Source organism: Tursiops truncatus, chromosome 18 (genome assembly GCF_011762595.2).
Source record: "Tursiops truncatus isolate mTurTru1 chromosome 18, mTurTru1.mat.Y, whole genome shotgun sequence".
NCBI classification, from domain to species: Eukaryota; Metazoa; Chordata; class Mammalia; order Artiodactyla; family Delphinidae; genus Tursiops; species Tursiops truncatus.
Window position 1 is genome coordinate 9,002,467 of NC_047051.1, and position 17,362 is coordinate 9,019,828.

Genomic DNA, 17,362 nt, shown 5'->3' on the forward strand with positions numbered 1-17,362 from the left:
TACTATATACATTTATATGCTGTGTATAAATGGATTCTGACACAGGTCAGTTTTATATAAATAATTTTTTAAGTTATCATTTTCTCATTATCAGTGTATCTGCTCTACCATAATGTATATTATTGAAATTCCACAAAGATGAATGTCAAAAAATTTCTTTGACACTATTTTACCTCAGAGGAGCAACTATATATTAATGTATCTTTCCCTTTGACTTCAGATAACAATTGAAGATCCTATTTCTTTCCTGTAACCTTCCTTTCTTCTTCTGCATTGCTCCCCTTCGTCTCTCTCTTTCTCCTTTCCCTTTTTCTCTTACCTTGTAATTTGGTGTTCATTCCTGTTATTCTCCAGAAAGTTCTTAAAGAGATCAACTTACCAAGTCCAAGGGAGTATTTGCTGAGGTTATTTTGTACCAGTGATGTGTATTTCTGAAGTAACTAACCCTATATACCACCTCTTAATCTTCATTTTTTTCTAGTTTAAAAAAAACTATTTTTCTGTCTTTCTTGACCCTCTTTTCTTTCCTGATTCCCTTCTCCCCCATCAATATAGATATTTCTCAAAGTTCAAAGTTCAGTCTTGGTATCTCAGCTCACCCTACACATTTTTTTTTACTGATATTGTAAGCCCACAAAACATGAGCTAAAATATTTTCTGTCGTTGACTTTTCTCTAGAACTTCAGCGCTACATCTCCAGTTGCCTTGTATTCCAAACTTAATGTTTCCAAAGGCTTGATTTGATCTCTCTCTGGTTTTCCCTATCTATGCTATAATGAGGGCATATATTGTATGTGTTTTGCTTACCATTGTATTCCTAGTGCCTAGAGTGCTATATCACACCAAGTAAAATCTCGGTAAATATTTCAGTAATTGACTTTCCAGGAACAAAGGCTTTGAATCTTGTAATCGTCTTCTACTTCTCTCAAATAATCATTCATGGTCTTTGCATCAGTTTTCTTATTTTCCAGTCATTGCCTGCAGTCTGCACCTTATTAGTTCTTACCTGGAACTTTGTAGCAATTTCCTAACTGGTTTTAGTGTATTTGATTTCTCCTCTGTCTAGTCTGTACTTCCTGTTGGAGCCACCATCTCTTAAAATAGTTCTGGTCATTGATTCAGCAAGTATTTCCTGAGCACCTACTTTGTTCTAGGCTCTGTAAGGATGCCTAAAATGATATATACTCTCTTCGTCTTAAGGAGCTTACAGTCTAGTAGGAGAAACAGACATAGAAATAAGTTTACTAAATATGATGTGATAAATGCTAATTATGATATGTTCAGAGTTTGCCTAGCTGTAGGGAAAGGAGCCTAGCTCTGCCTGGAGAGGTCAGGGGAAGTTTAAACATAGACTTGAGAATTTAATGTACATGGAGTTTGCTTGGTAGAGAGAGGCCAGTTAAGTCTATCTTACTCTGAGGAAACAGCCTGTGAATATTCACAGATGTATTTCAAACCTCTGCTTACAATACTATTGCTTATAAAACTGAAGTAGAAACTGAGTAACCTGCTTCTCTGTTGGCTCTGTCTTTTCCTTCTTAGCTCTCTTTACTTCCTTCTACTTTTTCCTTCTGTCATGGTTTTAGACCAGTAACAAATTCTGAACTTTCTTCTCTAAGATTTATTCAAATTGTTTTCTCTGTCCTTTTGTTCTGTATATTATTAATATTTCATCCCCATCTACGTATGGAAGTGGGTTTTCTTTCAGTCTTTTTTTTCCAAGCTCATTTTTTGTTATTTCTGTTGTTAACTTCAGAATTCATTGTGATTTAATTATTTAGGGGGAAAGTCTATTTCCTTTGTAGATTTTGAGATCTATCTTACCTCATTTTGCCCTCTAGTCACTGCTAAGAAGTCATGCAAGTAATAGGCACTTGATAAAGTTTTGACTATATGGATCAGTGTATTCTACGAAGGCAGCATGTCTACATTATTTAGCTGCGGTCTGTGGTCACAATGGTATATCTGTTGTTATGGAAGATGAACAACTTTTGCTCCTGTTGAGGTAAGGCAGAGAGACTTCCTTCTATTCCAGGTTCTGTGGAAAACTGGGAATCCTGTCATGTTTATACTTAACCTTCCTGTGGAATGATTTGTTGCATTTGCTGAATATCTTCTTTGGTTGAAGGAACACAGACAGCTGTGGGCTTGATTCTTGCTTTTCCTAATCTGAGGTCATGAAGTTGTTCTCCTACATTATATTCTAAAAGCTTTTACATTTGCTTCAACATTTAGGTCATTAATCGACCTGGAATTCGTTTTGTATATGGTGTGAGATAATGGGTACAATGTCATTTTTTTTTCCATAGAGATATGAAAGTGTCTCAGAACTTAAAAAATTTTAAACAACTTTATTGAGGAGTAATTTACATACCATAAAATTTACTGAGATATGCAGCCATCACCATAATCGAATTTTAGAACATTTTTATCAGTCCAGTAATATCTCTCATGCCAATTTATAATTAATCTGTCACTGGATTCTTCTTAAGCTTTCATCTTGAGCTCTCTGCAGTATCCAGTACTTTTGGCCACTTCCTTTCTTGAAACTTGGTGTGCTCCTTCCTTTCTGACAGTGCTTCCTTCTGGGTCCTCCGCCCACCTCTTTTTTTTTTTTTCTTTTTTTTTTTTTTTGCGGTACGCGGGCCTCTCACTGTTGTGGCTTTTCCCGTTGCAGAGCACAGGCTGGATGTGCAGGCTCAGCGGCCATGGCTCACAGGCCCAGCTGCTCCGCAGCATGTGGGATCTTCCCAGACCGGGGCACGAACCCGTGTCCCCTGCATCAGCAGGCAGACTCTCAACCACTGCGCCACCAGGGAAGCTCCAGCCTCTTTGATCATTCTCAGATTGTTCTGCAAGCTCTTTTTCCTCTTCCCATTTCAAAGATGGGTCTTCTCTCATCTCTTCCTTGGCCTATCACTCTTGTCACTTTATAAAAACATTCCTGAATGCTGTCATGTGCCCCTGGTTTTATCTATCAGCGAGGATTTCCAAATCTGTCTCTAGCTCAGACATTTCTCTGGAGATCTAATTGCCCACTGGCCATTTCTTTCTTTCTTTTCTTTTCTTTTTCTTCTTCTTCCTCCTCTCCCCGCTCCTCCTTTCTTCATTTTTTCCCCTCCCCTCTTTCTTCAGCTTTATTGAAGTAAAATTGATACACAGAAAAACCTGCACATAGTTAATGTATGCAACTTGAACATACACATAATTTGGACATGCAGCCATATGCATAATATGTATACGCCTATGGTACTGTTACCACAGTCAAGGTAATAAACACAGCCATCACTTCTAAAAGTTTCCTTGTGTCCTTTGCCTTTTTTTGGGGGTGGGGAAGGGGTAAGAAGACTTAACATGAGATCTACCTTCTTAACAAATTTTTAAGTGCATAATACCGTCTTGTTAACTATAGGTGCTGTGTTGTACAGCACATCTCTAGATCTGAATCATCTTGCATAACTGTAACTTTATATCTGTTGAATAACAACTCCCCATTTCCCCCTCTTCGCATCCCCTGGCAACCACTATTCTATTTTCTGCTTGTATAAGTTTGCCTATTTTAGATACTTCATGTAAATGGAATCATGCAGTATTTGTCCTGTGTCTGACTTAATTCACTCAGCATGTCTTCCAGGTCCATCCATGTTGTTGCAAATAGTAGGATTTTCTTTGTTTTTAAAGGCTGAATAATACGTATTCTATTGTATGTATACACCACTTTTTCTTTATTCATTCATCTGTTGAACATTTAGGTTGTTTCCATATTTTGGCTATTGTGAATAATGCTGCAGTGAACATCGGTGTGTAGTTATCTCTTAGAGATCCTGATTTCTATTCTTTTGGATATATAACCAGGATTAGGATTGGTGGATCATATAATAGTTCTATTTTTAATTTTTCAAGGAACCTCCATACTGTTTTTCCATGGTGTTTGCATCATTTTACATTCCCACCATCAATGTACAAGGGTTCCCATTTCTCCACATCCTTGCCAAAACTTTTTTATCTTTTGTTCGTGTTTTTTTTTGGCTGTCCTAACAGGTGTGAAGTGATACCTCATTGTGGTTTTGATTTGCATTTCTCAGTGGTGAAAAATGGAAAAATTTTCCTCTTAGATCAGGAACAGGACAAGAATATCCACTCTTGCCACTTCTATTCACTATAGTACTAGCAGCCCTAGTCAGAGCAAGTAGGCAAGAAAAAGAAATAGAGACATCCCTCGGTATCCGTCAGGGATTGGTTCCAGGATCCCCCTTGGATGCCAAAATCCAAGGATGCTTAATTCTCTTGTATAAAATGGTGTAGTATTTGCATATAACCAGATTTTCCCATATGTTTTAAATCATCCCTAGATTACTTATAATACCTAATACAGCATAAATTCAACATAAATAGTTGCCTGTATGTGGCAAATTCAAATTTTGCCATTTGAACTTTCTGGAATGTTTTTGGGAATATTTTAAATCTGCGGTTGGTTGACTGTGAGGATGTGGAACTCGTGTATGAAGGGCTAACTGTAAAGGGCATGCATGTTGGAAAGGAGGAAGTAAAATTTAATCTGTTTGCAGATGGCATGATCTTATATGTAGAAAATTCTAAAGACCCTATTACAACTCTTAGAACTAATAAACAAATTCAGTAAAGTTGCAGAATACAAAATGAACAAATCAGTTACATTTCTATGTACTAACAATGAATTATATGAAAAAAAATTTTACAAAGCAATCCCTTCATAATAGCATCAAAAAGAACAAATTACTTAGAAATTAACGAGGTAAAAGACTTACATACTGGAAACTACAGTACATTGGGGAAAGAAATAAAAGAAGACAGATAAATAGACATCCAGTGTTTATGGATTGGAAGACTTAATATTGTTAAAATATTAAGCAATATTTAGAACTTCTAATTTTGTTTTCTCCTTTTCTCACTGATGTGCCATGCCACTGTATTCATATATTACATTCACATTGTGTGGGTCTATTTCTGGGCTAATATTTCCCATTGATCTTTTTCTGCTCCAATACCACACCATCTAAATTACTTTAGCTTTCTAAAGGGATTTGATATCTGGTAGAAAAGTCCATTCACTGTGTTTTTCTTAAGTATTCAGTATCTTGCTATTCTTGGCCTTTTGAATGTACATGTCATGTAAATTTACGAGTTTAAAAAATTAAACTTGTCATCTTTCTTTAAATATCAAAACCTGGGCTTGACTGGGACTGTAGTGACTCCATAATCAGTGTGGGAAGATTTGCTATCTTTATAATATTTGAGACTTCTGTGAACAAGATATCTCTTTATTTATTTAAATTTTCTTTAACTTCTACTAATAAAGCTTTATGATTTTTCTCTGTAAAACACATCTTTCATGAGATTAATTCCTGGGTAGTTTATGCATTTCAATGTGAATTGTATTTTTAAAGTTTTTGGTTGCTATTATATAAATATAATTGATTGTTTTGCATTTAAAACCTTTTTATTTTGAAATAATTATGGACATAAAGTTGCAAAAATACTACCTAGAGTCTTGTGAACCCTTCATCCATCTTCTGCCAGTGGTGACATCTTATGTAACTTGTAGCACAATATCAAATTAGGAAATTAACATTAGCATGGTGTTGTTGATTAGATTACAGACCTTAGTTTTCTCACTTTTTTCCATGCTTGCTCGCTCTTGCTCTCGCTATTTCTCTCTCCCTGTATGTGTATGTGTACTTCTGTGTAGTTTGATCCCATGTATAGATTCATTTCACCACCACTACAGTCAACATACAGAACTGTAAAGGAATTCTCTTGTGCTACTTGTCATGCTCATCCATGCTCCCTGGCAACCACTAATCTGTCCTCAATGTCCATAGTTTTGTCGTTTTTGAGGATGTTAAATAAATGGGAGCATAACAGTATATAACCTTTTGAGATTGGCTCTTTCAGTAATAAGTTATTGCATTTATCAGTAAAACAGTTTTTTTTAATTGCCAAGTAGTATTTCATTATGCAGATCTATCAGAGTTTGTTTAACCATTCATCCATTGATGGGCATTTTGATTACTTCTAGTTTTAAGGTATATGAGCAAAGCTGCTATAAACATTCTTGTACAGATTTGTTTGAATAGAAGCTTTCATTTCTCTGGTATAAATGCCCAAGAGTGCATTTTCTGGTTTGTATGGTAAATACATGTTTAGTTTTATGAAAAACTACCAGACTGTTTTTAAGTATGGCTGTACTATTTTACATTTCTACCAGCAATGTGTGATAGATTCATTTTGTTTGCTTTCTTGCCTATGTTTGATATTATCACTAGTTTTTATTTTAGCCATTCTAATAGTATATAGTGATATTTCATTGTGGTTTTAATTTGCATTTCCCTAATGATTAATGATGTTGAATATCTTTTCATGTGCTTATTTGCTATCTGTATATCCTGTTCAGATGTCTGTTCATGTCTTTTGCCCATCCTGTAATTGGGTTGTTTGGTTTTTTATAGTATCCTTTTGAGAGTTCTAGATATAAGTCCTTTGTCATATATGTATTTTCAATATTTTTCCCATTCTGTAGCTTATCTTTTCATTCTCAACAGTTTTTCACAGAGTAAAAGATTTTAATTTTTGAAGTCCAATATATCAATTTTTAATTTTATGGATTTTGCTTTTGGTGTCATTTCTAAAAACTCTTTGTCTGGCTTCAGTACTGAAGATTTTCTTCTCTGTTTTTTTCTAAAAGTTTTTTGTTTGCTTTACAGTTTATATTTAAGTTCATGATCTATATAAAATTTTTGTATAAAAGTATGAGGGGGCTTCCCTGGTGGCGCAGTGGTTCAGAGTCCGCCTGCTGATGCAGGGGACGCAGGTTCGTGCCCCGGTCCGGGAAGATCCCACGTGCCGTGGAGCGGCTGGGCCCGTGAGCCATGGCCGCTGAGCCTGTGCGTCCGGAGCCTGTGCTCCGCAATGGGAGAGGCCACAACAGTGAGAGGCCCACGTACCGAAAAAAAAAAAAAAAAAAAAAAAAGAGGTATTTAGGTCTTTTTTTATTTTGTTTTTTTAGTCTTTACATTTAGTTGCTCCAGCATTATATGTGGAAAAGTCTGTTATTGCTCCATTCAGTTGTTTTTGTATCTTTGTAAAAAAAAAAATCAGTTGGACGTGCTTGTGTGGATCTCTTTCTGGGTTGTCTGTTCTGTTCCATTGATCTGTGTGTCTGTTCTTCTGCCAAATTCACATTGTCTTGTTTACTCCGGCTATATAGGAAATTTTAAAGTTTAGTGGAATGAGTTCCTCTCACTTCATTCTAAAATTAGCTCACCTCTTCTGGTTCCTTTGTCTTTCTAGGTAACCTTTAGAATAAGCTTGTCTCTATGAAAAATCTTGCGGGGATGTTGTTAGAATCCGTAAATCCATAGGTCAGTTTGGGGAAGAATCTTGAGTCTTTCGGTCCATGAACATAGTATATCTCTCCATTCATTTAGATCTTCTGTGGTTTTTTTCATCAGTGATTTGTAATTTTCAGCATACCAGTCCTGTATATGTTCTTTTTTTTTTCTGTATATGTTTTATTAGGTTTGCACTAAAACGTTCTATTAATATTAGGGAGGGTAGTGATTGAAAGTAGTATTGTGCTTTTAACTTTGGTTTCTGTTTCTTGGGAGTATATAGAAATAAATTTGATTTTTATGTTGATCTTTATATCCTGTAATCTTTTTTTAAAAAATTTATTTATTTTTGACTGTGTTGGGTCTTCGTTGCTGTGCGTGGGCTTTCTCTAGTTGCAGAGATCGGGGGCTACTCTTCGTTGCAATGCATGGGCTTCTCATTGCGGTGGCTTCTCTTGTTGCGGAGCACAGGCTCTAGGTGCGCGGGCTTCAGTAGTTGTGGCGCATGGGCTCAGTAGTTGTGGCTTGCAGGCTCTAGAGTGCAGGCTCAGTAGTTGTGGCGCACAGGCTTAGTTACTCTGCAGCATGTGGGATCTTCCCAGACCAGGGCTTGAACCCGTGTCCCCTGCATTGACAGGTGGATTCTTAACCACTGTGCCACCAAGGAAGTCCAATATATCCTGTAATCTTGATGAACTAGTTTTTGTTTTTTTAAGATTCCCCAGGAATCGTCTGTATAGACAGTCATGTCATTTGGAAGTAAGGACGATTTTAGTTCTCCCTTTCCAATCTGTATGCCTTTATTTTCTTTTCCTTGCCATATTATGCTGGCTAGGGCTTTCAGTATTACGTTGAATAAGAGTGGTGAGAGCAGACATCCTTGTCTTGTTTCTGATTTTGAGAGGAATTATTCAGTCTTTTGCCGTGAAGTATTTTGTTAGCTATAGGTCATTGATGTTTGCATGTTGATTTTTCTACTCTACAACCTTGTTAAACTCAATTTTACTAATTCTGATGTTTTATCTATAAATCTTTGGAGTTTCTGTATACATAATCACGTAATCTGCAGGTAATGACTGTTTTGTTCCTTACTTTGTATCTTTATACTGGATGCCTTTTTCTTCCTGTGTTGACTAGCATCTCTATTACAATGTGAAATAGAAGTCATGATAGCAGGTATGTTTTTACAGGTCCTAAAAACAAGTAGAACACTTTCAAAAGGTCATCAATAAATGTGATTTATGCTGTAGGGTGTTTATAGCACCCTACCTTTCTCGGATAAAGGAAACTTTCATATAAATTTTAGTTTGTTGAGCTTTTTCTTCTATTTTGTTCTATAGTCAAGAATTGATGTTGAATTTTTATCATTGTCTCTTCATTTTTGACCTTATCACACGGTTTTTCTTTTTTAATCTGTAAATATGATGAATTCAACCTTGCATTCCTTGGATTAAACTCAGTCTTTTATATGTAGCTACATTTGGTTTCTCAATATTTTATTTAAAAATACTGTATCTGTAAACACAGAAAAGATTGGTCTGTGATTGTTTTTCCTTTCTCTTATTTTTTTCATTGGGTTTTAGTACCATGGTTATGCTAGTTAGTTACATAAAATTAGTTGGGAAGGATTCCCTTGTTTTCTCGTCCTTGGAAATATTTATATGACATTGGAATTATTTCTTCCTCAGTTATTTGGTAGAACTCATTAGTAAAGTCATGTAGCCTTGGGTGTTTGTCCTTGTGGAAAGGTTTATTGATTATTGATTTTCTTTCTTAGTGGCATTTTTTCTTCTTGAGTAAATTTTGGTAAGGTATAGGTTTTCTCCAGTTTGTCTAAATTTTTAAATGTTTTTATGTCAAAAATTGTAAGATTGGCCTGTGATTTTTTACTTTGTTGATCTTACGCTTATTTTTTTTTTCTTTACTCCTGATTCATTGATTCTTAGAAAGCACTTTACATTTTTAAATGTTTGGAGATTTTCTTTTTTTTTGTTGAAGTATAGCATAATTCAGAAAAGTATAAAAATTATAAATGGCTAGCTCTGTGACTTTATACAAAGTGAAAACAGTAGTGTGACCAGCATCCAGATATATAAGTAGAACATTACCTGTACCCAAGAAATATTCTGTTACTCCTCTTTCAAGTTACATCTCCCACCAAAGGAATTCACTATTCTAACTTTTAACATCATCGGCTAGGTTACCTTATTTTTGAATTCTGGAAATGTAGTCATATTTTATGTATAGTGTTTTATATCTGGCTTCTTTCACCTAACTTTCTTTGTAATGTTAATCCATATTGTGTGAAGCAGTAGCTTATTCACCCTCATAACTGTGTTGTATTTCATTGTATGACTATACTACAATGTATCTTCATTCCACTGTTGATAGGTATTTTTGTTTTCTGTTTTGACTAATATGAATGGTATTGCTATGAACATCTTTATGTCTTGTAGTGGACGCAGGTATGTGTTTCCGTTGAGTAAATACCAAGGAGTGTATCTTGGGGCCTACTTATTTATGCTTGTTAATTTATGTTTAGCTTAAGTGTTTTATTTTGTTTAGTGTTTGCATCCTTTTTTTCCATCCTTTTACTTTCAGTATCTCATATCGTTATTTAAAAATTTTTTTGTAATCTCTCTATATTGAAGTTTAAAAATCTTGATCTTTTAATGTGATCATGTACACCATATATACCATATTATAATATACTGATATATGTTAAATATTGTTCTAAGTACTATATATAGTAATTTATTATACATTTCAAGTTTTGTCTGGCTCATTTGTCCTTATTTCACTGTATTCCTAAAACTTACATTCCTTGGATATAAACTTCAGCTTTGCAATTATATTCTTTAACCACATTGTGGGTGACATTTTGCTGTCTTCTGGTTTATATTGTTGCTAGTGAGAAGTCACTATTAGTTTAAATACTGTTCCTTTGAAGGTAATATGTCTTCTATAAGGTTTTGTGTGTTTTTTTGGAATTATTATTTTGAACTTAATTCTGTTTGGCTTCTTGAATTTGTGAATTGGTATTTATGATATTCACCTCATAGAGAGGCCTCTGCCTTATTCCTCTTCTTCTGGTACTCCCATGAATCATAAGTTAAGCTATTTTACTTTTTCTTTTGTGTATTGCAGTTTTTTGTTTCTCTGTTCTGTATTTTTGGATAATTTCTTCGGACATCTTTTGTAGCTCATTAAGTCTCATAGCTTTTCTTAATCTGCTAATAAACTCATCCATTAAGTTTTTACTTTCAATTTTTGTATTTTTTCATTTTTAGTAGGTCTTTTTTGTTCATATCTTTTAATTTACTGTATAATTTTTTTATTCCTTGTAGATTTTTAAACTTATCTTTTATTTCTTTAAAATTATAAATGCATTTGACCCTTGAACTAATGGAGGTTAGGAGTGCTGATCCCCCCCCCCCAACCGCAGTTCAAAATCCACGTGTAACTTTATACTTGACCCTTTGTATTCACTGTTACAAACATCCACGGATTCAACCAGCCATAGGCTGTGTAGTATTGTAGTATTTATTGAAAAAGTTCTGTGTATAAGTGGACCCATGCAGTTCAAACCGATGTTGTTCAAGGGCTACTATACAGTTGTATAGTAGTTTTATATTCCATTTGATGGTTGTAATATTTGAAGTTTTGGGGGGGTCTGGTATTTCTGCTGGTTCTTGCTCATTGTGCCTTGCTTGCTTAGATGCTTGGTTATTTTTGACTTGATAATGCTTATTGTCCTAGAAACATCATATGGGGATTATTTGAAGTGTAGCATGAAGGTGCCCTCCTCTAGGAGGGCTTGAATGTACTTATATTATGGGGGTGTTACCAGTTGAGGGTCACTGAGTTCTTGTATTGAGGTTCTCTGGACTACGTAGGCAGTGTGAACCTCAGCAAATGTGTAGGCTTATGGCCAAAACTAATTAGCTGTTCCTCCCTTGTATCTGCTATTACTTTGCTCTGCTTAATACCAAGGCAGCCTTCTCTGCTGTCCCTGTGGGTGGTAATGGCAGCATGGGCACATGTTGACTTGGTTTAATTCTTTCCTTTGCAGGTATTATCTTTTTTGGGTTGGGGTAGTATTCTACATTAATGTCAGGAGGGTCTCTGATGTTCTTCCTTGACAGGACTCTGTCCTTCTTTTTCCATAAGATCAGCAAAACTGAACTCTGGATTTGACAGGGTTGGCAGGTGCCTTCAGGGTGTAAGTGGATATAAAGTTCCATTTAGTTCTCTGGGTTCCTGAATTCCCTTAGATTTTGGCCCAAGTAATTTGTGGTGCTATTAAAAAAAATGCTGTGTGTATTTTATATATATGTAAATAAGTAAGTAAATAAAATCACTTAGAGTTTTTTTGTTGGAGGGTCAGTGCAAATAACCTAGCTTGCCACTAATGGAAAGTAAAAATAAAATTTTAAAAATTGGGGAAATATTCAGTAAAATGATTTTCATTAATTAGATAAGTGAATTACTATAAATTAGGAAGTAGTTATAATTTTTTGTAGGGAGAGATTCCTTTTCATGTTTATTATGAATGTTGTTGATACTTATTTTTTGGTTTGCATCTAATAGTTTTCTCGTTTTAGGGGTAAAGATATTTCCATCATGGCTCATTCAAAGACAAGGACCAATGATGGAAAAATTACCTATCCTCCTGGTGTCAAGGAAATCTCAGATAAAATATCTAAAGAGGAAATGGTGAGACGGTTAAAGGTGAGTAAAATTGGGTTATGTCCTTTGCACATCTGTTTAGGATAAGCAGAGCTGGTGGAGGACACCTGTGGAAATCACATAGGGCTGTATCTTGTTAGGGCAACTTCAAGCAAATCAAAGCAGAAAATGTCTCATGGCCAAAACTAATTAGCTGTAATTAGGAGCTAAGAGAGTGGAGTAGATAAAGAACTGTAGGGTTTCCTTAGCTATTGTTAATGGGAGTGCAATTAGAAAGGTGAAGCTTACATTTTCTAGGGCTGTCTATACTTGGGTATAAAGAACAAACCCACAATACGCTTATACTCATTATTATCTTCAGAAAGTTGTCTCCTCCTATATCTCATTTATTTCATAAAAGCAACCATTTTAATTTGAGAAAAGAAATTTTAATTCTACTGAATACTAAGGCTGTATTTTACTTTCTTGTATTTTGAAAGTAGGTTAAAGAGCTTTACTTTTAGCTCTCTGCTTCTGATGTACAGCAGTGAGTCAAGACTGATGGTGAACTTCCATTCGTGAGGCAGTCACTGTATGGTTAGACTCTCTTCACATTTGTTTGAATAATATTTCATCTTTGTCTTCGAGGCAGTGATAGTCTCCGTGATTAAAATGGTTAAGAGAGCAGAGTGGCCAAGAAGATTGTTAAGCTGATTAGTTCAGATGGTCTTTATTTTTGAGCATTTTTTTCAGTTCAATGTTGTATCTACCTAGACATGTTGCTTGTTATATCATTATCAATATTTACCAGTATTTCAAGTGTAAAAGACTTACCTTAATTAATCATTGAAGACCCAGGAGCCTTGAAGTACTACTTTATTGTTGCATGGTTTATTTATTAGAGGAAAAAGACCCTAGTACTATTGTAAGTTTCACATAAAGTCTTAGTATTATATCCTGTGCATAAAGTATGAGAATGTCAGATATAAGGTGTTTGTTATTTAAAGCAAAAGACATCTTTGAGCAGATTAAATTTACCAATATGTGGATATTATATCTAGTTGGGAACTGTGTATATTTTATTAAAAATGGTTAAGCTACAGGGCTTCCCTGGTGGCGCAGTGGTTGAGAGTCCGCCTGCCGATGCGGGGGACACGGGTTCGTGCCCCGGTCCGGGAAGGTCCCACATGCCGCAGAGCTGCTGGGCCCGTGAGCCATGGCCGCTGAGCCTGCGCGTCCGGAGCCTGTGCTCCGCAATGGGAGACGCCACAACTGTGAGAGGCCGGTGTATGGCAAAAAAAAAAAAAAAAATGGTTAAGCTACAAACCCTAGATATGAAATTTTTCATTTCTATGTATTTAGATTTTCTTGACCTATTAAGTTTTTAGAGAAAGAATACATTTATTTCCTCAGATTTGTTTATATTTCAGCAATGATATCATCCTTATTGTTTGCTAAGAAATGAACATTGAACACAGAGACTATACTTACAAGCATTTAGCATTTAGTGTCTTTTATGGATGATATTTTCTCAGACATCTTTTTTAATTTAGAGGACTCATATATGAGTTATTCATGAGTTTTATAACACCATTTGAGTTGGTCAGAGTATTGAGGAGTTCCCATTATCTAGCCCTTGAATAAACTTTATTGATAGTTTTGGTGGAATGATTTCCACAGTGCTCACATTTAGTGCTTGTAGTAAGCTTTCATTATTTTGTAGACATTTCTGCTCAGCAATAATCTGGTTACTTTTCTTCTCTTTCTTTTTTCCTGATTTACACTGCCCACTGTTTATAGCAACCGTCTTGGAGAAATATAGGAAGGATTTAATGTGGGATGATGGTAATTTTTGATATGTACAAGTACAGGTATAAGTTTTATAAGTTATAAAAACTTGCTAATATGTAAAGTGTCATTGTTTATGTAATTTCTAGAATTTCTTATAACATTTTATTCAAAATATACTGAATCTCTCACTCTTGTGAAGCGATTCCAGGGAAAGAAAGAGTTCCTTGCATATAGCTTTTTTTTTTTTGTCTTTTTTCATAATACATCAAAGCCATCAAAGCATATATCTTAAAAGTAATAAAATTAAAAAGTTAGGAGAGTAGCCCTGGACATTGTACCCTTAAACTAATTGTAGTGTCAGACTGGAAAGATTAGTCTACTGATGGTTCTGGCCTCTGGTGTAGTAGAACTGAGGGTCTGCTCTGTGAGGAACGCTGTTACCCACAGCTGCTCTGAGAATTCAGTAATACATTGGACAATTCATTACTCAGAAGTCTAACTCTACAGCAGAGTGGAAATCCATGCAGTTATGTCTCAAAGACCAAGTCCAGCCCTACTTGTTGATTAGTATTTGTAGCGCCACCTAGTGGATGCCAGGTTGTCACCTTTGCATTAAAGTTGTGTTTAAATGTCCCTGACGAGTTCAGCAATTTTGTCAAGTCTTACGTGAAGTAGGAATAGTACAGACTGAGGCTTCCTTGTGACTGCTGATACTAAAATTAGAGAAAGCTCTTCACAGAATTCAAACTATATGATTTTTCACCATTGTAGTTTCCATCCCACTTCTTTTATGTAAATGTTTGCTTTCTTCTGCTCACTCCATACATGCCATTGAGTCCTACTAATGAATTGTCCATCTCGTATTGTCTTTAACTGTGGTACAAGAAATATTTAATTGGATGCTACAGTAGTTACTTCATGGTAGCTTTTTAATGTTTAGGGATTCATCTTTGTCATCCTTTCTTGAATGTTTATATATTCTTTTTTAGCTCAGTGTTGTAAAAGTGAGACTAGAAGTACTATGTTAAGCTACTTTTAAACTTTTAAAATCTGGTTAGCAGGTGTGATGGGTAAATGAAAAGTATTTTATTTAGTCTTTTTTTTTGTGGTACGCGGGCCTCTCACTGCTGTGGCCTCTCCCGTTGCGGAGCACAGGCTCCGGACGCGCAGGCTCAGCGGCCATGGCTCACGGGCCGCTCCGCGGCATGTGGGATCCTCCCGGACCGGGGCACGAACCCGTGTCCCCTGCATCGGCAGGCGGACTCTCAACCACTGCGCCACCAGGGAAGCCCTATTTAGTCTTTTAAAGAAAAGTTGTATTTGCCCTATAGTTCAGAAAGGTCTTGTTCTCTCAGATAGATACTTTTAGGGGAAACATGAAAGTGTATTTATTGGAAGTTAACCTTTGTAATTAATATGGCTTTTATTTCAAATAAATATATTTTTACATGGAGGATTTCATTATTTGATTATTTTGTTTTTATATAGATGGTTGTGAAAACTTTCATGGATATGGACCAGGACTCTGAAGAAGAAAAGGAGCTCTATTTAAACCTAGCTTTACATCTTGCTTCAGATTTTTTCCTCAAGCATCCTGATAAAGATGTTCGATTACTGGTAGCCTGCTGCCTTGCTGATATTTTTAGGATTTATGCTCCTGAAGCTCCTTACACATCCCCTGATAAATTAAAGGCAAGTACTGATTAAAAGAACTGCCAAGATTGACTGATACTTTATCTTTCTGTCTAAAATGGGAATTAAAGTATTTCGATTATTTCTTTAGATTCTTTGACATTAGCTGCAGCAGTCTTTTGTTAAACTATTGTACTTCTGTTTTCTGTAGAATTTCCTACCCCCCATTAGTATTTAATTTTGTAAAACAATTTCTGATCTTCAGAATAAGAAGTTGATTAGTAAAGTGTCTTCTATACTTTTTTTTTTTTTGGCCATGCCACACAGCTTATGGCATCTGAGTTCCCTGATCAGGGACTGAACCTGGGCCACAGTAGTGAAAGTGCCGAGTCTTAACCACTGGCCCGCTAGGGAATTCCCTATACTTTTTATATTATGTCATCATTAGTGGTATTTCAGTATCAGTTGGGGACACTTGCTTTTCCTTTTTAAAAATTCATATTGAAGACCATGTTCATTATTTAAAACACAGTATCTAGTGTAAGTCTGAATTTATAATATATGAATCCTAATTCACTTAATGTAAGGTGTGATGTGAATTGTTTTGAAGAAAATACAATGAACAAAATTTTAATGAAAGGTAGAAAGCACACTTAGTACTTGGTTATGGTAGTTGTAAGTAAAGGCATGTGAATGAAATAATTTTTAAAAGATGAGAAAAGAAGGAGAATAGCATGATTAATCCAGTGGGTAGAAAGCATGAAAATAAGTAGAGCTGTGCAAAAATTTATTGAATGAGGCAAGTTATAAGAAAATTAGAAAAGCCAACAATAATAAAAGATAATTGTGGAAACTGTTGGTTAGGAAATGAGTCCCTAGGAAGATGACCCAGTATGGAACAAAAAGACAATTTAGGTTTATTTCATTTAACAAATATTGATGTTAGTTATTATATGTCAGGAACTGGGTTTACCTTGGTGAAAAACAACCCAGACTCGGTTCTTGAACTCAGGGAGTTGCTTCTTAAAAACTGGAGTGAGGAACCTGCTCATTTGATCAAGTCAGCCAAGACTCCAGTAAGGAATGCCCAAACTGCCGTGGACACGCTTGTTTCATATATCTTAGGATGGGGGAGGTAGGGGACAATATTTGTCATCTACAAGTAAAATTGAATTGTAAGATTTGAGAATGGTGAGAGACTTAAAGTAGATAATATGAGCTGGCCTGTGGAGTTGTGTACCCAGATGTATATCCTGATTTCTAATTGTGAACCTTTAATTTGAGGTACTTAATTGGTTTAAGGAGTAATTGTATTTGGTTGACTGTGGGCTGTGGCTCGTCCTCACTAGATGTTTTGTTGGCATTCTCATGAAGAGGGAAGTCTAACTTAAGAGTGCTGCTACATGATTTCTTCTACCTCTCGTGGATTTCTCAGTTTGCGTTATCAGTGATCTGTCTCAAGGCTTTGGGGTAATGAAAGTCCTCCCAAAAGAATAGCTACAAATCTTTTCTATTAATAATAGGACAGTTTTTGAGAAGAATATTGAAGAGGTATGATTAAATTAGAGTTTTTAGAATCTAGCTTAAAATTTTTAAGCATTTTATTTTTTCTGGTCAGTTTTTTTTTTAATTTAATTTATTTATTTATATACAGCAGATTCTCATTAGTTACCCATTTTATACATATCAGTGTATATATGTCAATCTCAATCTTCCAATTCATCCCACCATCCCTCTTCCCCCCACCCGCTTTCCCCCTCTGGTCAATTTTTTTGGCTCTTATTTTAAATGCCACTTTTTTCTTTTATTGGGGTAGTATTAAAAATTATTTGAGGGTGTTTCTGAATACTTATAGAATAGTTTTCACTCTGTTTTGGTTAGTATCAAGTTTGTATTTTTGT

At 35.4% G+C, this 17,362-nt stretch overlaps 1 protein-coding gene across 8 annotated transcripts in view; it reads left to right on the forward strand.

Moving 5' to 3' along the window:
• Positions 1-17,362, forward strand: part of PDS5B (PDS5 cohesin associated factor B) — a 197,207-nt gene that overhangs the window by 63,113 nt on the left and 116,732 nt on the right. For all 8 annotated transcript variants that reach the window (XM_033843432.2, XM_073795032.1, XR_012327578.1 and 5 more), the window contains 2 exons: positions 11,975-12,101; positions 15,318-15,521. In XM_033843432.2, the coding sequence (XP_033699323.1) occupies positions 11,994-12,101; positions 15,318-15,521 (312 nt within the window). In that variant the 5' untranslated portion in view covers positions 11,975-11,993. Of the gene's footprint in view, positions 1-11,974; positions 12,102-15,317; positions 15,522-17,362 lie in introns of those variants that run through there.